The sequence below is a fragment of the Stomoxys calcitrans genome, chromosome 1 (assembly GCF_963082655.1).
Source record: "Stomoxys calcitrans chromosome 1, idStoCalc2.1, whole genome shotgun sequence".
Taxonomy (NCBI): Eukaryota; Metazoa; Arthropoda; class Insecta; order Diptera; family Muscidae; genus Stomoxys; species Stomoxys calcitrans.
Window position 1 is genome coordinate 176,528,002 of NC_081552.1, and position 24,639 is coordinate 176,552,640.

The window sequence follows — 24,639 nt, forward strand, 5'->3', positions numbered from 1 at the left end:
ATTGGAATCTGTATTGAGATGATAGAGGGATGGATGAATGGCAGTCATCCATCCCTTTCAGAGAAAGTGATTTTAATAATAATTTTAAAAGTTAATTGCGATTTGTGGGCTCGAGAAGATGGCAAGACAACACAGTCAGGGATTTAGGCAATAAAAATAGAATTCTATGAACTCAATAACAAGGAGAAGTTGACGTTTAGATTGGTTTTGCATATTTTAGGGAATTATTAAATTAAATCCACTCTCAACGCCACTCTCATTCCACGTTTGTGAGTGAACACATATGGAAATGCTTGAGGCTTAGACGTCTGGTTAGAATGCAAGCTAGAAAAAAATATTTGATTCTACCATACTGCTTCGATTTGCTCGGAGAGTTCAGTGTAAAGTCGCGTTCTCAACTGGAGGCTGTAACACTTCAACTATTTCTGTTTGCATTGAAAAAATAAATTATATCGATTTCAACATATCCGGGAGCAAATTCAGATCTTTGAGGTGATTTAAATGACGTATACGTGTATAAATTAAATTGTTTGGCAGTTGATTCTTTTTGGGTTCGGTACTAGACCGAACTTCTTTTATATGATTCCCAAATTAGAATGCCCTACTGCTAATCTTATAATTCTAGCTTAGTGTTAATGTTTTCGCTCCAATCGCTGTTAGCTGCTGTCGCTGTTGTCATTGTCGTTGATCATTTCAGTCATTTGCTGGGAGATCGCTGTGTCGGCGGATCCCACTGCACAACATTGCTGGCTTGATGTTGTTGCAATTTGTTGCTACCTGTTTCGGGTGGACTTGTTTTTTGGCTGTAGTTTGCCACGTCAGCGGATGCAAAGATTAGGCAGGTAATGTCGAGGGCACTATTTTCTGCCTGGTGTTTCGGGTTTACTTAATGAACTTAATAAAATCAGATCTATGATAGGTTTTAAAATATATATCCCCAACTAAATAAATAAATCCATGCCGAGCACAGGATTAAGCACGTTAATGACGAGAAAACCACATTTTAGCGAGCAGTGTAAACGTGTTTTAAGAACAGAAGAAGCCGTAGATGAGTTTTGCTCCTGACAAATAATTGGCGGACCCTCCCGCTTGCTTCAATTTTTTAATATTGTATGCCACCTTATGGTACCCCAAAAACACGAAATTGGTATAAATCTTTGGGGTCAAATAATCAGGGGAACGCCCCATCCCGAAACCCATTCGAAAGGACATGTTAACCGATTGGGACAACATGGGTATCAAATGAAAGGTATTTAAGAGTAGAGTACGAACTGTGGGGGTCTCCCACAGAACCCCCAACAGGACACTTTCACTGCCTTGAGCAATATGGGTATCAAATGAAAGATATTTAAAAGTAGAGTTAAAATCTGACTAAAAATTCATTGCTTGGTGTCTGAGGGGCCAGTGTCTTGACTACAAAACTGGCATACACATTTGGAACAGAGTCTAGGGCCGACCCACCCCCTAAATACCCTTCAATAGGAGGTGTAGTTCGATCAGGATAATATGCGAATTAAAAGAAAGGTCTATGACAATACAGTTCGAATCTAATGTTTATATAAGGTTTCAAATCTCTGGGTCACGTCCTGCCGTTCAGCAGGACATGTAGATCGCAACAATAAAGGACTGAAATAAATTGTATTTTAGGTCTTAGCGTCGGCTTTTTCAAAAAGCCATTTTATGGTGTAGCGAAGCGCACCGGGCCAGTTAGTATTATATAAAATCGGATGGAATAGATATATATTTTCATGATTCTTTTTGTGTTTTGTAGAACACATGATATCAAATAAAAGTTCCCTACACATATGTGCAATAAAGTTTGACGTAATACTTATTTTTAACAGGAAATATAGCACTACTGAAAAATCATTTTTTTTGGTAAAACTTTATTTATTGTTAGGATATAGCTAGACACATCTTAAATTATTGGAAACATTTCAAGCTTCAATTCAAGTTCAAAAAAGTGAAAAAATCCCCGTGGAAATTTTTTTGTGTGAAACTTGAAATTTAGTAAAAAAAAAATTGGCCATTAAGATAACGGGGTGGTTTGATCAAAATAACACAAATTTATGAAAATGGAAATAAATGAAAATGCTTTGATGGCCAAAGTTTGGGGGCGCGGAACCTCCCCCATACCCAATTGTTAAAAACCAGCCAGATCTCGGAGATGGGTACAACGATATAAGCGAAATTTTGTATGCCTCCTTATGATGCTCCAAAAACACGAAATTGGAATAAAATTTTGGGGTTATCGATAGGGACAATATGAGTATTAAATGAAAGTCATTTAAGAGTAGAGTGCGAACTTGGCATACAAATTTCACTCTAAGTGACGGGGGGGTCCCCAACCCCCCCCCCCAAAACACCACCCAACAAGACACCGCTTTGGGCAATATGGGTGTCAAATGAAAGATATTTAAAAGTAGAGTACAAAACTGACATAAAAATTTATTCCTTGGTGTCTGAGGGGCCTCCCGACCCGCAAAACCATCAGCAGGACATTTTTAACGATTGGGACAATATTGGTCTGAAATGAAAGGTATTTTAGTACAAATTCGAATATTGTACCAAAAATTGGATCCATGTACCAAGAAGGCCACCAAAGGTCCAAAACCGAGCTAAAAGAAGCGCCCAAAATAAAAAAAAATTCGACTCAAATGAAAGTTTGAAGCGCCCAAAATAAAAAAAAAATCGACTCAAATGAAAGTTTTTCGGTGAAAGTTTTTTTTGGTGTGAAAACTTGAATCCAAATATCTAGACTACCACCCCAAGCCCAAAAACCGCCCAAAATCAAAGAGGGTCGATGGATACAATCGTTTAGAAGGACATGTAGAACGTGACAATAAAGGACTCTAATAAATTTTCTTTTGGGTCAAAGTGTCATGTAACACGACCGAGAATATATTGTAGTCAAATAAATGGAAATGTCAGAGCGTAATCCATCCTACAAAAAAAAGGAATCAAAAACAAGTAAATAGGCGTCAAGTTCGCCCGGGCCGAACTTTGGATACCCACCACCTCGGGTATATGTGTAAACCACCTTTCATCAGAATCAGGTGAAAATTGCATACCTTATGTCCCATAACAGTTATATCAAAATATGTTCCGATTTGGGCCAAATACTAATAATCTACTAAAAAGACCAATATTGGTCTTTTTAGTAGCTATTTCTAAAAATAAACCGATCTAAACCATATACAACATAGATGTCGAAAAGCCTAACATAAGTCAATGTGTTAAATTTCAGTTAAATCGGTTTATAAATGCGCCTTTTTTGGGGCCAAGACTTTAAACCGAGATATCGGTCTATATGGCAGCTATATGCAAATCTTGATCGATCTAGACTAAATTGCAGAAATATGTGGAGCGGCTTATCTTCACCTTCTGTCCCAAATTTCGGCAACATCGGACAATAAATGCGCTTTTTATGGGCCTAAAACATTAAATCGAGAAATCGGTCTATATGGCAGCTATATCCAAATCTGGACCGATCTGAGTGAAATTGACGAAGGATGTCGAAGGGCCTAACACAACTCATTGTCTCAAGTTGCGGCTACATCGGACAATAAATGCGCTTTGTATTGCCGCAAAACCTAAAACCGAGAGATCGGTCTATATGGCAGCTATATCCAAATCTGGACCGATCTGTCCCATAATGCAGAAGTATGTGAAGGGGCTTAACTTAACCCACTGTGCCAAATTACGGCGACATTGGACTATAAATGCGCTTTTAATGGGCCAAGGCCATAAATCAGAGGACCGGTCTAAATCTGGACCGATCTGGGCCTAATTGACGAAAGATGTCGAAGGGCCAACACAACTCACTGTCCCAAATTTCAGCAAAATCGGATAATAAATGTGGCTTTTATGGGCCTAAGACCCTAAATCCGATGATCGGTCTATATGGCAGCTATATCGAAATCTGGACCAAATTGACGAAGGATGTCGAAGGGCCCAACACAACTCACTGTACCAAATTTCAGCAAAATCGGATCAGATTGGTCTATATGGGGGCTATATGAAGATATAGTCCGATATAGCCCATTTTCGAACTTAACCTGCTTATGGACAAAAAAAAATCTGTGCAAAGTTTCAGCTCAATATCTTTATTTTTGAAGATTGTAGCGTGATTTCAACAGACAAACGGACAGATGGACGGCCATGTCAAGATCGTCTTAGATTTTTACGCCGATCAAGTATATATATACTTTATAGGGTCGGAAATGGATATTTCGATGTGTTGCAAACGGAATGACAACATGAATATACCCCCATCCTTCGGTGGTGGGTATAATAATATATGAAGGCCGATCAGGATCGAATAGGGCAGCAATAATAGGCCTTTGGTAGTAGAGTACACTTTTTGCTTAAATTGGGATACTCCTCTAAATATCCCTGCGGATATTTAAAAATGTGGTATCCCAAGTGTTCGCTTAGAAAAATGATTTTGAATGTATAGCCAATACAAAAAAAATTAACAAATGTGAATCTAGACGAGACGCGTAGCCCTGAATATCTTGATCGCCACCTTCAAAATGCTTGACATTATGGGGCTCAAACAAAATCGTGCTCTTCCACGATGCCGATATTATTTAAGGGTCCGCCCCTAATCATCTCCTCTCAAACCGGCCATGTTAGCCTGCTATGGCAATAAGGGACCCAAATAATAGGTATTTATTATTAGAAAACGAATTTGATATCCAATTTTGAGACCAAGTGTTTGGGGGGTCGTCTCACCCCTTTAACTCCCTCTAAAATAATGGCAATTGGGACTCAAACAGATGGGAGAAGAGCCCAATGCTGATATTTTCAGGGCTAAGTGCGTGGGTAGCCGCCCACCCTACATACCCCACAAACGGGATATATTTGTGGATAATGTCAAAAAGGGACTCAAATCTTGATTTCTGTTTTATGGCCAAGTGTTTCAGAGACATCTCTCCTCTCACATATAGAGTAGATGATCCGACCTTTAATGGGCGGACTTTCTTTTACCCTTTTTTCAAAAACGCTAGATCTTGGAAAAGGGTGGGGCAATTTATGCGAAATTTAGTTTGTTTATAATAACTCAAAAACGGAAATTTGGTATCCTTATTTGGGGTGGGATATCTAGGAGAGCCGCGTCACCTCCAAAGCCCGTCAAATGGAAATATAAACCAATAATTAAAATATGGGGATCAAATGAAAGATATTTGAGACTAGAACACTAATCTGATATATGGGGGTCCACCTCACCCCAAAAACTACCACCATACCGGACATATTTACCGACAATAGCATCATAAGTCTCAAATGAAAGGTATTTGGGAGCAAAGCACCAATATGATATCCACAATGGGGAAAAATATCTGAAAGGCCGTACCAGCACCCCCAAACAGGACTTATTTCCTGACCGGGGCACAATGGGGCTCAGATAAAATATGAGAGTGAAAGAAGGCGCAGGGGAGCGGGCCGCGTCCAGCTTGTATGTATATATATATATAAGAGTGTACCAACAATTTTTTTTTGAAACGCATACCCTCCATTTTTTGCTTTTGATACCAATAAGCAACATACGAAATATTATGGCGATCAGTTAACGATAACGCGTGCTGTCACGACGTCCAAAGTTGGATGTAGTGCTTTGTAAGGAATCCAGTTGAGTATTTTAGGTGATAGCATGAAATTGGTAAACGAAGTAAACATTTATTCGGAATTTATAACAAAACCACAAACTGTACCCATCACCACTACTGTTGCTGTGATAAAATGTGTAGTTCGACCTATAAATTCCTGTTGATTCGGTTTAGCCATGTCCGTCTTTCCGCATATCCTTTCTGTGATGTTAGCCCAACTGTCGTTGTTTTGTAATTAAGATGGAGATCGCATTTGTTGTCCGATCATTGAAAAAATTTGCGTGTAATACTTTTTTAGCCCAGAGATAAAGACCATAAATTTTGGTAAAAATCGGTTCAGATTTATATATAGTTCCCATATAAATAATTCGCTCGATTTATTCTTTTAAGGGCGTTGTTACCATAATTTTCAATTGATTTGCACGAATCAATCGAAATCGGTTCAGATTTACATAGTACCCGAAGTTCAATTATTAGGCTGTAGTGACTGTTGGTTGAAACTGTAGTGGCAGCTATACCTAAATCCAAACCGATTTTGATGATATATAGCAAAGGCTTTCGAATTTCGTGCAAATTGTAATAATTACGCCCTAATGGCAGCTATATCTACATTTTAACCGATTTCTATGAAATTCACCAGTAATATTACAATAGGAGTCAGAAGAAAATTCTTTCTGCCAAATTTCGAGAGATTCGTTTAACAAATTAATACTTTCCTGCAATATTTCTAAAAATCGGACGAACATATATTGTACATGTGAGCTATATTTTATCTTAACCGATTTCTATGAAATTCACCAGTAATGTCGAGAGTCATAAGAAAATCCTTACTGCCAAATTTCGAGAGAATTACCATTTTATTCCATTATTACTGCAAATTGGACGAACATATAAAGGGTGATTTTTTTGAGGTTAGGATTTTCATGCATTAGTATTTGACAGATCACGTGGGATTTCAGACATGGTGTCAAAGAGAAAGATGCTCAGTATGCTTTGACATTTCATCATGAATAGACTTACTAACGAGCAACGCTTGCAAATCATTGAATTTTATTACCAAAATCAGTGTTCGGTTCGAAATGTGTTCATTCACCGTTCAGCGATGAGGCTCATTTCTGGTTGAATGGCTACGTAAATAAGCAACATTGCCGCATTTGGAGTGAAGAGCAACCAGAAGCCGTTCAAGAACTGCCCATGCATCCCGAAAAATGCACTGTTTGGTGTGGTTTGTACGCTGGTGGAATCATTGGACCGTATTTTTTCAAAGATGCTGTTGAACGCAACGTTACGGTGAATGAACACATTTCGAACCGAACACTGATTTTGGTAATAAAATTCAATGATTTGCAAGCGTTGCTCGTTAGTAAGTCTATTCATGATGAAATGTCAAAGCATACTGAGCATCTTTCCCTTTGACACCATGTCTGAAATCCCACGTGATCTGTCAAATACTAATGCATGAAAATCCTAACCTCAAAAAAATCACCCTTTATATGTTCGTCCAATTTGCAGTAATAATGGAATAAAATGGTAATTCTCTCGAAATTTGGTGAATGAACACATTTCGAACCGAACACTGATTTTGGTAATAAAATTCAATGATTTGCAAGCGTTGCTCGTTAGTAAGTCTATTCATGATGAAATGTCAAAGCATACTGAGCATCTTTCTCTTTGACACCATGTCTGAAATCCCACGTGATCTGTCAAATACTAATGCATGAAAATCCTAACCTCAAAAAAATCACCCTTTATATGGAAGCTATATCCAAATGTGAACCGATTTCTAAGAAATTCACCAGTAAAGTCGAGGGTCATAAGAAAATCCTTTCTGCCCAATTTCGAGAGAATCGGTTAACAAATGACCATTTTTTCACGTAACCAACACGCAGGGGATGTCCCCTATATACGCAGTGCATTGCGTTGGCAATTAGGAAAGTTAAGGGTTGGAGGGGGGAAGAGGGAGTAGTGTTTATTCATATTAGTCTTGAATTTTTGAACGTCAATGTCGGTCGGAAAGACATTAGCTGGAATGGTTCGGGCGAAAAATTAATTTTCTCGGTAATGCATGGTCCGGTCGACTGGCCAGTCGATTACGAACGTGTGTAAGTTCGTGGCAAGTCTTGTATTCCTGGTGAACATCCTAACGTCAGGGATAAAAATATGAATATCCCTGGAACACACGCCATGAAAATAACGATAGAGCAATACACCACTACCCACATTCCGACGATGTTCAAGGAAAGCAATAGAGTTGGATACTCTACTGTCCCCAATCAACACCATCACTCTCCGTTGAACCCGGTCAAGTAGCTCCAAGGATGATTTTGGAGCTACTCTGTTCATTCTACCCCACTCGGAAATGGCCAACAAATCCTGGGAGAGCGTCTCAACCATAATGCGTCTCCTGTCCACAATTTCTTGAGGACTGGCCCTATGGTCGAATGAATATGAATGACTCAGAATACAACCCTATCCACATTCCGACGATGTTCAAGGGAAGCAATAGAGTTGGATACTCTACTGTCCCCAATCAACACCATCACTCTCCGTTGAACCCGGTCAAGTAGCTCCAAGGATGATTTTGGAGCTACTCTGTTCATTCTACCCCACTCGGAAATGGCCAACAAATCCTGGGAGAGCGTCTCAACCATAATGCGTCTCCTGTCCACAATTTCTTGAGGACTGGCCTTATGGTCGAATGAATATGAATGACTCAGACTACTGTCATCGGCAAATGAGTAGACTGGATTCGAAGCTTGACCCAATAGAATGTCAATGAAAATTAGAAAAAGGAAAAGACAGATCCTTGTGGCACACCTGCGGTCAATGCATACTCATCTGATGAGAACCCATCTACAACAACTCGTATAGTTCGATCTCTGAGAAAGCTTGATAGTGCACCGTGCCAGACCCTTTCAAATGCCTTGGAGATATCCAGAGCCACGACCTTACTCTCATTAAACTGGTAGATAGAGCGACTGCATCGTTCCGGCAAAAATGTCATTAGGTCTCCCGTAGAGCGATTTCTGCGGAACCCATACTGTCTGTCGCTAAGAAGGCCATTGGACTCTAAGTATCTGACAAGATGATGGTTAACCATACTTTCCATAACCTTGGAGAGCGCGGAGCATATCGCGATTGGCCGGTAATTCGCAGGGTTGTTCGCCCCACCTTTCTTGGGGATGGGCTGAACGTTCGCAACCTTCCAAAGCGCTGGGAAAACACCCGCACAGTAAGCAAGGTTGAAAAGTTTGCGTAGTGGACGAGCAAGCGTCGAAGAACACTTACAAAGGAGAAGTGTTGATATACCGTCCGGGCCCGGAGATTTATTAACGTCGAGATCCGCAAGGACCCTTTTAACTCCACGTGTTCGGAAGAATATCTGAGGCATCGATCTAGGTACACTTTCAATCACGGGGAGTGGTTGATTGCTAAACGGCAACGAAGAATTTCCTGCAAACATTTCAGACAGTAGATTAGTCTTATCAACCGGGTCAGTGAATAGCTGATCATACTTAACAAGAGTTGGGATTGCCGATGTGTTGCCCTTTACTCTTTTTACGAATGACCAAAAGCTCTTGCTTCCTCTCGGAGAGGCAATAACTTTGGCACGAAGGCGCTGTTCGTAAAGAAACTTTTCTTGTCTAAGTACTCTGGCACACGAAGTTCTTGCCTTTTTGCGCAGCATTTCGGTATTTGCATTTTTGTTCAAAATGCATCCTCTTTTGATCTGACAGCATCTCTGCATTCCCGGTTAAACCAAATTTTATTTTTTGATGTAACCGATAATTTCTTAGTCGGAATGGACGATCTCATTCGTATTAAAATTACTTCCTGCACCATTTTGGCAGCAGCGCTAACGTCACCTTTTAGAAAACAAAGTTTCCAATTAAAATGCTGGAAAAATTCGTTGAGCTCAGCCCAACGTGCTCTTTCGTATACAAAAATTGACCGCTTCGGGGCTAGGGAAGAGGCGGCGCGAAGAGCAGAATACGAAAATGACGCTGAAATGGTGCAGTGATCGGAATTACCAAGAGGCGCAAGGACCATAACTTCATTAACTTCAGGCTGCGAAGTTAAGAATAGGTCAAGAGTGTTATGTTGGTGCCCTTCAACACATGAAATGTGTGTCGGTTCATTCACTAGTTGTATCAGACCATTCTGCGCGGCGAGTCGTATGTCCCGAATAGGAAAGCCAAGAGAAGTTATGGACATTGAAATAGCCAGCAACAACGATTTCACTGTCCGGGGAATCCTCTAAGATTTTATTGCAGTATTACTGCAAATCGGACGAACATATATATGGGAGCTATATCCAAATCTAAACCGAATTTTTCCAATTTCAATAGGCTTCGTATCTACGCCGAAAAACATGCCCGTACCATATTTGAAGACGATCGGATGAAAATTCAACCTGTAGTTTGTACACAAATTAACATGGACAGAAGGACATAGCTAAATCGAATCAGAAAGTGATTCTGAGTCGATACGTATACTTATCAATGGGTCTATCTCTTTTCCTTTTTGGTGTTACGAACAAATGCACTAAGTTATAATACCCCGTACTACAGTAGTGGTGTAGGGTATAAGAACGAAAGACAGACTATCAGCACACAAAGGATATGCAGACAGACGGACATAGCTAAACCGAATCAGCAGGAATGTCTGAGTCGAACAACACATTTTATCACAGCCACATTAGTGATGCAAGGTACAATTTGTGGTTTTGTAATAAATTCTATATAAATGTATACATAGTTATATATATTATTACCGTAGAAATCACTACATCCAACTTTGGACGTCGTTGTGGCACGGGTTATCGTTAACTGATCGCCATATTTCGTATTTTGCTTATTGGGATCAAAAGAAAAAATGGAGGGTATCCGTTTCTCTATTTGCGAAAAAAATCTACTTTATAACGTGGGACGGTCTAATATATGTATAAGGTCCGACCCAGCCAAACTTTTTTCTTCAAAATCTATTTTTTTCTTCAAAATCTCTCTCGTTTCTAATGACATTCTCGTGGTCATCTGCTAGATCAACCCCATTTACTCATTGCAAATGGTCTACATTTGTTCAACTTTTGGTATAGCTACCGAACAACATCTAGACTTGACTTCCTAAGCTTTTACAATCCGTGTATTTGCTTCATAATGAGATGTTTACCACAACCGAATCTGATTAGACAAATATCGAACAGCATAGAAAGCCTCAACCTACTATACATTAATAAATATATATCATACATACATATAAATCAACCAACATAAATACAATTTCCGATGTCCTCGCTCCAAATATTCATATTTCTTGTACACATTTCCATTTCTAAATCAAAGTCAATACCAATAAGAACATGGATAGGGCGACAACAGACAAACAGACAACAGTTACCAGCACCGACCAAACTTTTGGGGGACACATAAAGATTTATGAGAAACCATTCATTCTCTTGCCAATATTTACTCGGTTTTCCTCGTTCACCCTGAGCCAACAAATTGCTTCTGGTACTGCTGCCATTTCTGCTGTGTGGTTTCCACTGTTAAGTCGTAGCCAAGCATAACAGCCAAAACCAATCCGGCCGTAAAATCTAATACCCAGACACAGATAAAAGAGAGACAATAATTAAAATTACTGCAGAGATATCCTTCAACTCTGAAGCTTTGAGTTTTTAATCATAAATGCAGGCAAAATTACAACCGAAAAATTATACGTTAGTGCGACTCAAGTGTCAGCTGGTAAGGTTGCTTGTGGCCGGCCATGCAATCTTTTATATGGTTTCAATTTCTAGGAACCAATTGAATAGCTAGTCAATACTTGCTGATTTTCACTCTTATTTGTGAGGGGGGGCCATCACAGTGGGCGACTAACGCATTCCACTTCGGGGTTTAGAAACCTTTTATACCCACCACTAACCTATGTCATACCGTTTGCAACACATCAAAATATCCATTTCTGACCATACAAAGTATATATACAATATTTCTGATCGTCGTAAAATTCCAAGACGATTTAACAATGTCCGTGTGTCTGTCTTTCCGTGCATGTGTCCGTCAGTTGTAATCACGCTACAGCCTTTAAAAATTGAGATATTGTGTTGAAATTATGCACAGGGTCGAATTTCCTCTATACGCAGGTTAGGTTCTTGAATGAGCCAAATTGAGCTTTATTTGGATTAAGCTGCCATATATTGTAGATCGATCTGACCATTTAGGGTCTAAGCCCCTAAAATACGTATTTATTGTCCGATTCAACTTGAAATTTATTATTACCCGATTTGGCAAAAATTGTAAATAGTGAGTAATTTTAAGCCTCCCGACATCCGACTCAAATATGGTTTAGATCGGACTGTATTAAGATATACCTGCAATATAGACCGAACCGCCGATTTAGGGTCTGAAGTCTATAAAAGCCGCAATTATTTCCGATTTCGCTGAGATTTTAAATAGTGAGCTGTTTTAAGCCTCCCGATATCCGACTTAAATATAGTCCAGATCGGACTATATTTAGATATAGCTGGCATATAGACCGATCTGCGGATTAAAGATCGTGAGACCATAAAAGCTGCATTTATAGACCGATTTCGCCGAAACTTGAAGCAGTGAGTAGTTGGTCCAGATCGGACTATATTTAGATATAGCGTCCATATAGACCGATCTGCCGATTAAGGGTCTTAAGCCCATAAAAGCCGCAATTATTATTCAATTTCGATGAAATTCTTAAGCCTCCCTATACTCGGCTCAATTATGATTCTTATCGGACTATATTAAGTTATACCTGCCATATAGACCGAACTACCGATTTAGGGTCTTAAGCCCATAAAAGCCGCAATTATTATTAGTCAATTTCGCTGAAATTTAAAATAGTGAGTCATGCTACAGGGACAGAAAAAGGTAGATGCTTTCTGGTTCCTATCATTGAGCCATCCAGCCCAATAACTTGCGAGTGTTCACATCCGTTAAAACAGGCAGGTTCTCAAAGAAATGAGAACCTAAAGTGCAACTCCTTCTGACTTCACAAAAGTTATTCTAAAGTCCCTTCTTCTTCTTCTTCTTCTACAAAAGTCGTTGCTGGCAACCTTCAGTCTGTCAGCATGTTTTACGATTAGACAGTGTCCTGTCATGACGGACACAATGACTGTGACGTCTGTTCTAGCCAGTTACAGCAAAGCGGTAGACCTCCTCAAGTCTAGATTTGGCCACATAGTTTTGGAATGCTCACCTCCTCTTTGTGACCATCTATCATTCGTTGACCTTCGGGCCTGATCCTGGAAACTTAACTTACATGTCGCTAGAGGCATACCCACAGATTCCAGTTTCCCTGGAATGTGTACGGTTGTTCCTAGTCTCGCAAGCTCCTCCGCTTTACAACTCCCTGGGATATCTCTGTGGCCCGGCACACAGAACAAGTTAATTTTGATCTGTTCGGCCATCTCTTTGAGAGATCTGCGACAATCGAGGAAGTTTTTGTATTCCCAAATCCCACCTGGTCGTCTAGTGTGAAACCATCCGTAAAGAAGTCTATAAAACCTCTTTTACCAGGCATATCGAAGTTCCAATCGGTACTATCAGGAATAGTTGTACGGTACTTTTATCAAAAAGCGGTACAGGTAGATATGCTACATCTAATTCACTGCATTAGATGGTGTCGTCCTTAGTGCGGCTGTGATTCACAATCAAGCTATCATTTTGATCCGGTTATGTATTGAGCAGTAGCTGGACTTTTGAAGCGCCGTCCACCAGACCTCAACACCATATGGCTTTATAGGTCTGACAACTGCAGTATAAACCCAATGCATGACAAGCGGTCTAAACCCCCAACTTTTGCCAATTGGTCTTTCCTGCCCTTTCCAAAATGTTGATTTGGAGATCAATTTCCTGTCCAGCAAAACACCCAGGTATTTGGCGCTTTCTGTGAATAAAACATTCTCTCCTCCCAAGGAGACAGGTTCCACTGTAGGCAACTTGTATCTCTTGCTGAAAAGAACTACTTCTGTCTTGCACGGATTTACACCTAGACCACTTCATGTAGCCCACCTCGCTGTTGCACATAGAGCATCCTGAAGTATGTCTCTTAGAGTGCTGGGAAACTTTCCCCTTACCGCAATTGCCACGCATTAATCAGCATATGCGATCATTTTTACACATTTTTCTTCCAGAGATAATAATATATTTTTAATGGCTATATTCCAAAGTAGAGGAGACAGTACACCTCCTCGAGGTGTTACTCTGCTGACCCATCGTTTTAGATCCACAGATCACAGGCCTCGCGTAATGCATCTTTTAGATAGTAAGTTATTAATAAACTTTCTTAAGGTAGAGTTGATGCCTAGAAACTCCAACTTCTTCATGATTGTTTACATTATTGAAAGCACCTTCAATGTCAAGAAATGCCAGCATTGCATATTCCTTGACAGCGAGAGAACACTCTATGCAGCCGACTAGTTCGTTAAAGGCTGTTTTAGTGGATTTGCTATTACTATGCATGCGAAATGTGATCTCCAGGGATCCAACCAGCATATGGTCCAAATCAGACTAGCTGCCATATAGACCGATCTTCCAATTTATTGTCTTAATCCCAAAACAGCGGATTTGTGGCCCGATATCGCTTAAGCGGTGACTTGTATAAGAGTTCTAGGGACCTGAATCAAATATGATCCAGACCAGCCCCCATTTGCATATTATCATGGATTTTTGGTTGAGTTGTTATAAAAAAAGATGGGTAATTTATCCTAGATGGTGGGTATACAAAAGTTCGGCACGGCCGAACCTATCACGTTTTCACAACAATGATAACACTGTGGAACAATTTTAGGGTCATGGTCTGGTGGGTGAAAAATTCCACATTAAAGTATAGTGTAACCACAACAGGGTTAAGATTTCTGCGGCCAAACTATTAGTAGGCTTTACCGAAGACGAAGGGTCCCCTGATAGTCAACGAATTCCGAAAATTATCCCATTCATAATCAGAAATAAGAAACTACAATATGCATCTTCGGTTTTGAAATTTCCAAAATCTTTCAGTGTGCAGTGCAAACTTAAAATCTCTCATTGGACTATAAACGACAAGCCCGTCACCAGTTGTGGTTTCTATTTTCACTGTTGCCGTTTGTCTGTTCCATGCATATTGGCCTAACAATGTCATCTATCTGTCTGTCTGTCCACTTGTCCTTTCCACAATGCAATGGAAATGAACTTATTTGCCACATCACTGGGGGTAGTGATGGTGGATTATTGGTGGATGGGCATTCAAATGAGACAGTGTGGTTTATGTTGTGGCACTGATTTGAAGGGAGAATCTTTGGAAACGTGATATTTGGTCTTGAACAATTAAAAGGAAATTAAAACAAAAGTACGTGGCTGGCAGCAAAGACAAGCATAATCACATGGGGTTGGTTTAGGCGAAGAACTTGAGCTTTTAGTTGCTTTGCTTTTGCCCATCAAAGTGCCAAAGGTCATTTATGGTGGACTGTTAAAACACTGCGTTATTTTTGTGCCAATTTTTTCTCCATTTGGGGGGTTTTTGTACCGGAGGAAGACAGTAACGGAGGAAAAAAATGATAATACGCCACAATGTTGCCAAAAATTCGAAATGTGTTGGATTTGTAATTAATGGTTTTGCAGCAGTGGATTCTTTTGTTGAACCAAATTTTGGTTGGTGCCGAGAAATTTCATTCATATTTTAATGGGCCAAACAACCTCCATCATGACCAGATGATACGGCACATGGAAAAGAGGGTAATGTCCTTGAAAAAAAACAAAACCGGTCAACAGATGTTATCACCACTCTTTTAGATGATCAAAAGCAACAGCCCCTGGCAGATAATATAAAACAAGGTATAAAAACTTATGGAGCGACTACGCATGGCTCTACTAGCCGACAGACAGACTTTTGAAGAAAACATCTGGTTTGAGTCTTAAAGACAAGACCGAACCTATTCTATCTCCCCATGCTTACAGTTTGCTTAGGCCAACGTTGGAATAATAAAAAGGCGCATCGCTCTCAGGTATATTGAGAGGCTTGGTACTAATGGTACTAATACTCTCACCGATAAGGAGAAAGACTCCCAATATTGGGCTCAGAGATTTGTGCACAGGCTACCCAAAGTGCCACACGTCTAAATTCGGCAGAGCAGTCCGTTTAAAGGCTGCGGTAACCTGGGGTTATCCCATCCTCAAAAGAACTTAGCCGAAAAATAGTAATACGGGGCCAAAAACCTTTGCTTTGGTCGCTAAGAACAGCTTGGGGGTGGTAGTTGCCGGCAAGGAAGAAAAACAGGGCTGCATACCTAGGAGTAATTGGAGTGGGTGAGTCAATGGTTTGTCATCTGTATACTCCGATGTCCTTGCGGAATTGCCTGGTCCTCCCCTAGTTTGTGACGATGCAGGCTGGTATCGGGTCCGATACAAACTAATTGCCTTTGGGGATCAACGCTCAATTGAGATGTATCGTTGCGGCCTAAGAAAAATTGGCGAGATCGGTTTATAACTTGATATAGCTGCCATATAAACCGATCTACCGATTAGACTACTTGAGCTTATAGAGGTCGTAATTAATATCCCATTTGGATGATATGTTCAGAATTTTAGCCAAATCGGAAAGAAATTGCGCCCTTTAAAAGCTCAAGAAGTCAAGACCCAAGATCGGTTTATATGGCAGCTATATCAGGTTATGGACCGATTTGAGCTATACTTGGCACAATTGTTGGATATCATAACAAAATACTTCGCGCAAAAATTCATTCAAATCGGATGAGAATTGCGCCTTCTAGCGGCTCAAGAAGTCAAGACCCAAGATCGGTTTATATGGCAACTATATCAAAACATGGACGGATTTGGCCCATTTATAACCCCAACCGCCCTACACTAATAAGAAGTGTTTGTGTAAAATTTCAAGTGCCTAGCCTCACTCATTCGAAAGTAAACGTGATTTCGACAGACAGACGGACATGAGACAGAGAGATAAAAAACACATAAAATTCATGAAATCTTTATTTGAATCGATAGCACGGTTCATACAATTTTATGTTTGAAGATTATTTCTCTTTCAGACATTTTGGCCAGTATCTCACGAATAAATGCTTCAATGTTGTCTTCCAATACGTCAATTGAAGCAAGTTTGTCTGTATAGACATGAGCTTTAACATAGCCCCACAAAAAATAGTCTACAGGCGTTAAATCGCACGATCTAGGCGGTCAATTGACCGGTCCCGAACGTGAAATAAAATGTTCAATAAATCCATCATTACGCGTGCGGTTTGGGATGTGGCACCGTCTTGTTAAAACCACATATCATACAAGTCAAGCTCTTGTATTTTGAAAAAAAAAAAACAAGTAAAAAGGCGTTAAGTTCGGCCGGACCGAACTTTGGATACCCACCACCTCGGGTATATATGTAAACCACCTTTCGTCAAAATCCGGTGACTTCTCATACTCACTGTTCCAAATTTCGGCGACATCGGACAATAAAAGCGTGTTTTATGGGCCTAAGACCCCAAATCGGAGCATCGGTTTATGTGGCAGCTATATTCAAATCTGGACCGATCTAAGCCATAGCTCATCTTCGAACTTAATCTGCTTATGGACAAAAAAATATTCTGTGCAAAGTTTCAGCTCAATATCTCTATTTTTGAAGACTGTAGCGTGATTTCAACAGACAGGACGGACATGTCTAGATCGTCTTAGATTTTTACGCTGATCAAGAATATATATATATATATTCTGTGTTGGAAACGGAATGACAAAATGAATATACCCCCATCCGTCGGTGGTGGGTATAAAAAAATGGATATCACCATTCCCAGTTACGTTACGATTCGCATCATCTTTGAAGAAGCACGGTCACGGCCACCAGCACATAAACCGCACTAAACTGTGATTTTTTCTGGATGCATTGGTAGCTCTTGCAATATTTCTGGCTGTTCTTCAATTTACGTACCCATTGAGCCAAAAATGAGCTTCGTCATAAAATGGAAGAAGCGCGCGATGAACGTTCTAACAGAGCACGTATTTTGCGTAGTTGTTCGTTTGTTAGACGAATTATGTTTAAATTATAGACCAAACTGAAAATGTTTGACAGTGAAACAAAACACGAAACTTGCGTGAGCTATTTAAACCACTGTTCCCAAAAAGATAATAGCTAAAAAATCACACTTTATATGCAACCCACATATTTCTAGAGAAAAAAATTAAGATATTAGACGCTTGTTGTAGTTCGATAATGTTTTACGCAACCCAAATCTGGGGCTTTGTCCAGTACGATGATGTTGAGAAATTATTACAATTTTTTTTTTATCAAAAAGCTGTTTTATTTGCCGTTCGACACACCCAATTATGACCCATCTAGAGACTGGAATAAAGTCGATGTATGTTTCTACTCTGCAAATGCATCTCAAATACATCGTCAAGGTATTGTGACTAAGTTCCAACAGGCTACCACGTATATTGAAGGAGGAGGTAATGAGATCAGGTAAATATTGGTAGGAGGAATGGTCTATTTAATGTCCATCTCTCAACGGACCATGGACCACTATGCAGGCAATGGCGGGAAATAACCAGACTTTTTGAGACAAAGAAGAGATATGAATTTGAATGTAGCACACATAGCTCGCAATTTCACGACCTGTATCCGAAATTGAATTGTGATGAAAATCCAATAATGATGGGGGACCTTTCCACACCTGCAGTTGGCCTAATTATAAGAGCAAGAGGGGGCCTACTGAACCTAAATGGTGATTCAAGAATATCTCTGATGAAATTTGCACTATTTGTAATTCGGATGCATACGGGTCTGCGGGACAGATGGTGGGAGGCTTATAACAACTCACTGTTTAAAATTTCAGCAAAATCGTGTTATAAGTATAGCTTTTATGGGCTTCAGACCTTTCCTTCATCAGCATATCGGTCTATATGACAGCTTTATCTAAATATAGTCCGATTTATATATATATATATATATATATATATATATATATATATATATATATATATATATATTTTTTTTTTTTTTGATCAACCAACACGCAGGGGATGTCCCCCATATATGCAGTGCATTGCGTCGGAGAGGATAGTTAGAGATAGAAGGGGGGAAAGAGAAAGTAGTGTTTATTGACATTTGCTTTGAATTTCTGGATGTCGTAAGTAGCGGGACAGACATCTGCCGGAAGTCGATTCCACATACGAACCGTCCTTGCGAAAAACGAATTTTCACGGTGGTGCATGGTCCGATCAGCTGGCCAATCGATTACAAACCGGTGCGCGGTTCTAGAAAATCTCAGGAATCAGAAGACTGATTTCCGAAGAACACACACAGTGGAAGAATCGATAGAACAGCGCCACACAAACCACATTTCAACGATGTTTAAGGGAAACATAGAGTTGGATATCCTACCATCTTCAATCAACACTAGCCCCCGCCTCTGGACACGGTCAAGCGGCTCCAAGGATGATTTTGGAGCTCTGGCCCATATATGCGAGTTATTATCCAATTTCGTCCTGATATACGTAGTGTAGATATTTTGAAGATCAGAGGGGGTGAAATATTTCTTACACCGCTTAATGCTTCATACGACACTTCGAATACATGTTTTGACCAACGGACATCACATTGTATCTTCATGCCCAGAACATCAAAAGCCTCTGACTGCTTGATATCTACACTGTCGATACATATTGATGGTTGTAAAGTGTCAGTGAAACGTTTGTGGGACAACAAACAGCATTGCGTCTTGCATGCATTTAAATCTACTCTGTTCAGTTCATTCGATCCCACTCAGAAATGGCCTGCAAATCCTGGCAGAGTGTTACGTCCATAATCCGCCTCCTGTCTTCAATCTCTCGAAGACTTGGCCTATGGCTGAATGAAAATGAATGACAGAGGTTGCTGTCATCCGCGAACGAGTAGATTGGATTCGAAGTCAGACCCACTAGATCATCAATGAAAATAAAAAAAAGGAATAAAGGACAGAGCCTTGTGATACTCCAGCAGTCAATCTATATTCTGCAGATGAGAACCCATCTACAACAACTCTTATAGTGCGGTCTCTGAGAAAACCCGATATTACCGAAGTTATTATCGACACCAAAAGAAAGAAGCTTTAAAGGAGTGCACCGTGCCAGACTCTATCAAATGTCTTGAAAATATCCAGAGCCAAGACCTTACTCTCACCGAACTGGTGAATAAAGCGATTTCTGCGGAACCCATATTATCGGTCCCTAAGAAGACCATTGGACTCTAATGTATCTCATATGAAGGTAATTGACCATGATCTCCATAACTTTGGAAAGTGCGGAGCATAACGCTATTGGTCGGTAATTCACCCTTCTTCGGGATAGGCTGCACGTTCGCAATCTTTCTACGCGCCAGAAAACACCCGCACGGTAAGCAAGGTTGAAAAGATTGCGTAAAGGACGAGCGAGCGTCGAAGAACACTTATACACAACAAGTGACGATATGCCATCCGGGCCCGGGGATTTATTTGATTCCACGTGATCGAAAATATATCTGAGACATGGAACTAAATACATCTTCAATAACAGGGAGTGGTCGATCGCTTTTCGGCAGGGATAGCCGAAGAGTTGCCCCTTACTCCATTCACAAACGACCAAAAGCTTTTACTTCCCCTTGGAGAAGCAAGAACTTTGGCACGAAGACGCTGTTCGTGCAGAAATTTTTCCCGTCTAAACATTCTGGCACACGAAGTTCTTGTCTGTTTGCGCAGCAAATCATAACTGGTATTTTTATTTGAACGCCAATTTTTTAATGCCTCCTCTTTCGATCGGATCGGAAGTCGGGAGGCTTAAACAACTCACTGTTTCAAATTTCAGCGGCATCGGGTAATAAATAAAGCTTGAGACCTTTAATCGGCAGATCGGTCTATATAGCAGCTATATCCAAATTTGGTCCGATTTGGGCCGTTCAAGAACTTAAACTGCGTGCAGCAAAAAGACGTTTTAGAATTTTAAGACGATCCAAAATATATATACTATGTAGGGTCGGAAATTGATATTTTGATCCGTTGCAAACGGATTGACTAAATGAATATACCGCCTATCCTATGGTGGTGGGTATAAAAAAATATGGCCGTTCCAAATTTAGACAGGAAGCACAAGTAGTGAAAATGTGACTTAAAAATAGATTTCTCTTCTTTTTATACCCTCCACCAAAGGATGGGGGGTATACTAATTTCGTCATTCTGTTTGTAACTACTCGAAATATTCGTCTGAAACCCCATAAAGTACATATATTCTTGATCGTCGCGACATTTTATGTCGATCTAGCCATGTCCGTCCATCTGTCCGTGCGTCCGTCTGTCTGTCGAAAGCACGCTAACTTCCGAAGGAGTAAAGCTAGCCACTTGAAATTTTGCACAAATGCTTCTTATTAGTGTAGGTCGGTTGGTATTGTAAATGGATCATATCGGTCCATGTTTTGATATGGCTGCCATATAAACCGATCTTGGGTCTTGACTTCTTGAGCCTCTAGAGTGCGCAATTCTTATCCGATTAGAATGAAATTTTGCACGACGTGTTTTGTTATGATATCCAACAATTGTGTCAAGTATGGTTCAAATCGGTCCATAACCTGATATAGCTGCCATATAAACCGATCTTGGGTCTAGACTTCTTCAGCCTCTAGTGATCAATTCTTATCCGATTGAAATGAAATTTTGCACGACGTGTTTTGTTATGATATCCAACAATTGTGCCAAGTATGGTTCAAATCGGTTCATAACCTGATATAGCTGTCATATAAACCGATTTTGGGTCTTGGCATCTTGAGCCTCTAGAGGGCGCAATTCTTATCCGATTTGAATGAATTTTTGCACGAAGTATTTTTTTATGATATCGAAAAACTGCGCCAAGTATGATATAGCTGTCATATAAACAGATCTAGGGACTTGACTCTTGAGCTTCTAGAGAGCGCAATTCCTATCCGATTTGGCTGAAATTTAGCATAACGTATTTTATTCTTACTTTCAACAACTGTGTCAAATAAGATTCAAATCGGTTCATAACCCGCTATAGCTGCCATAGAAACCGATCTGGTATCTTGACTTCTTGAGCCTTTATTATCCGATTTGCATGAAATTTTGTACGACGGATCCTCTCATGACCATCAATATACGTGTTTATTATGGTATAAATCGGTCTATAGCCCGGAACAGCTCGCATATAAATCGATCTCTCTATTTTACTTCTTGATCCCCCAAAGGGCGAAATTCTTATTCGAATTGGCTGACATTTTACACAGGTCTCCAAACCTCTAATAGCAGAGCAAATCTTTTCTTATATCCTTTTTTGCCTAAGATGAGATGCCGGGAAAAGAACTCGACAAATGCGATCCACTGTGGAGGGTATATAAGATTCGACCCGGCCGAACTTAGCACGCTTTTACTTGTTTTATTTAAAAAATAAATGTTACTGATGTTATACTCACTTGGTGTTGTCCTTGGTCGAATTATATCCACTCCACCTTTAGCACCAATTTTTATTGGACCACGATTTGGATCGGGGGTATAGCGTGAGTCCAATGAACCCCCATTATTGTGTTTTTGGCCACTGTTGTTTATGTGTGTCTGACCGAAAGTATAATCGGACTTCTTATAACCTGTGGGATAGGCAAGTGCTAGCTCCTGGTCCTGGCGTTTGCTACAGCATTTGTTCCCCATGGTCGATGTCGATGTGTGTTGCAAAGATGATTGTGATAAGGGCGTCGTCAACGATCAAAAGGATCTAAAGCTTGCTATGTTATGTTTTGCTCCTTAAATGTGGTTTCTTATAAAATAAAAATTTTCATACTATGTCGATAATTTCGCCACGATCGTTTTGTTGTTCTCGAACGATTTATAAATGCAGTGGACTGACTGATTTAGCCTTAAATATGAGAAGAAGTATCTGTAGGGAGAGCAAAAGTTGCGGGAGGACTATGCGGAGACCGGGATGAATAAGGAAATCGTAGCTTAATTTTAAAAGAAAAAATAGATATATATGTTTTAGCTGCAGTAGTAGTTGTAGAGTGGTGTTGGGCCTCTTGTTTCGTTTATATTTAAAGCATCTGGGCTGAGTTGACTTTCTTTGAAAAGGGCAAAACAGGGTTTAGGCGATAAAGAGCGAGGGTTCACTGGTTTTATATGCTTGTTCTCTGTTGTTGATTTTTTTCCTGGTATCCAGAATTGCAAATAGGAGGTTGTTCTTAAAGAATTTTCTTAATTTTTTTTTTGAGGGGGGCTTATTGTAAAAAATTTTTTAAATTTAATTTTAATGCATAAAACTATCAGTCAAGTTAGGTTTTTGTTGTTGTTGTTGTTTTTGCTGTTTGTTTGCTCGTTAGAAAAAAGTAACGCTTGTAAAAAAGTAGCCTTTTTTTGAAATTTACGTAGAAAAAGGTGTGATTTTCTCTAGGTTTTGTGGATGGAGTGGCTTGTTTAACGTTTTCGTTTTGTTTCTTAATCCGCCTATTTTAAGTTTCGAAAAAGCGTTTTATGTTTAGATTTAAAAATATGATGTCGTTTTCCCCGTTGTTTTGCTTGTAGTGAGGAAAACGTTTTTTTTTTTTTGGTATCGATTGCACCGTTTGGAAGAGTTTGCCAAACGCAGTCAGAAAAGCCTGTTAACGGTCATTTCATGCCTTTTTTCAAACTGATGCTGTAGTAAGCGACTTTTGGCTATAGTGATGTTGTTATGTTTATGTGATGATGTGTCGTTGGATTCAAATCCACCAAAGGGCAATGATACTTGGTATCCTTGAATCTGTATATACTTTGAACTTTGTAGTTGCTATTCAATTACTCTTTACACAGCTATTCCTTTCTGTTGCGAAGTTTGATTCCAAGCGTTCCACATAACCAAAATTCAATTAAGATTATGTGGTCATTGGCGGCTACGACCCCTTTTCTTCCCTTATTCGCACCAGGGCGAATGATACGATAAATAGTGGCAGTGTAGGGGCCACAATGCAACACGAAATTGTGATGATTTAAAATGGGGTCAAATTATCTACGAGTCTCTGACGTTTGGCTGAAGCAGACTGCAAAGGTTGCTAATGATGATGTCATTGCTAATGTGGTCTTTTGGCAAGTGTCCCAAAGCACATAAAACCAACATTAAATATCAATAAGCGCTTCAGCTGACAACTCTCTGGCAAATGTGATGACACAAGTCTGCAATGAAAAAAAAAACAAAAAGAAGAAGAAGAAAAATGTTAGCAAAGCAATTGGTATTAAAAGTTGTAAAGTGTAAAATGAAAAAATATCGCACAATGATTAAACCATGTTATCAATACGAAATTGGGAGGCGTCTTGGCTAGAAGACAAGCGTAGTAAAGTTCTCTCTAGTCTAAGTCTAATTTCTATTAACGATTAGTGCGATTATGGCATTGTGACTGGGGAGCTTATCACGTGTGGCACATGGTTTGGATATGACAATCACCGCGAACCTGCTGACCAGAGCCATGTTGAGCAGTTATGACCTATCCTCTACCTACCTACATCTAATCTATCCGGGTAAAAGACGGCATTCTGTGTGGTCGAACAGGGACTTGATCAGACTAAGTTAGATTGCAAGGAGGCTCTATAATTCGGCGAATAAAACAAAGCTGTGTGCGGACTGGGATCTTTACACTCAAAGAAATCTGCTGACTGTAAGTAGTTAATTTTGCTGCATCACAGCAGTTGTTCTGCTGTTATAGCAAAATGTCGAAAATGCTGAAACTCTCTAACTATATTTCCCATGAACATTCCACTAAGGAACAGGGGATACTTCTCTCATATCAATGAGTCCAGTCCGATTAATGTTTAAGCTCAGTGATAAGGGGCTTCCTTTTTTATGCCGAGTGCCGCATAGCGACACCACTTGGCAGAGAAGATTTAACATGGCAGGATACCTAACAAATGTAGTCAGCAATAGTAAGGGGATAACCACCGCTGAAAACGTTTCTGCTCTACTTTTTGAAAAACGAAGAAGATTAAAAACGGATCACCTGTATGTGGACGAGCCACGCAAACCTTTTTTAAAATCATGACTTG

General features: G+C 39.9%; 1 protein-coding gene across 3 annotated transcripts in view; it reads right to left on the reverse strand.

The window, feature by feature from the left end:
- The window catches only part of LOC106093980 (tyrosine-protein kinase Src64B), a 275,692-nt gene that overhangs the window by 20,782 nt on the left and 230,271 nt on the right, over positions 1-24,639 (reverse strand). For all 3 annotated transcript variants that reach the window (XM_059361063.1, XM_059361062.1, XM_059361061.1), the window contains one exon: positions 22,053-23,775. In XM_059361063.1, coding sequence (XP_059217046.1) covers positions 22,053-22,284 — 232 coding nt within the window. In that variant the 5' untranslated portion in view covers positions 22,285-23,775. The remainder of the gene's footprint in view (positions 1-22,052; positions 23,776-24,639) is intronic.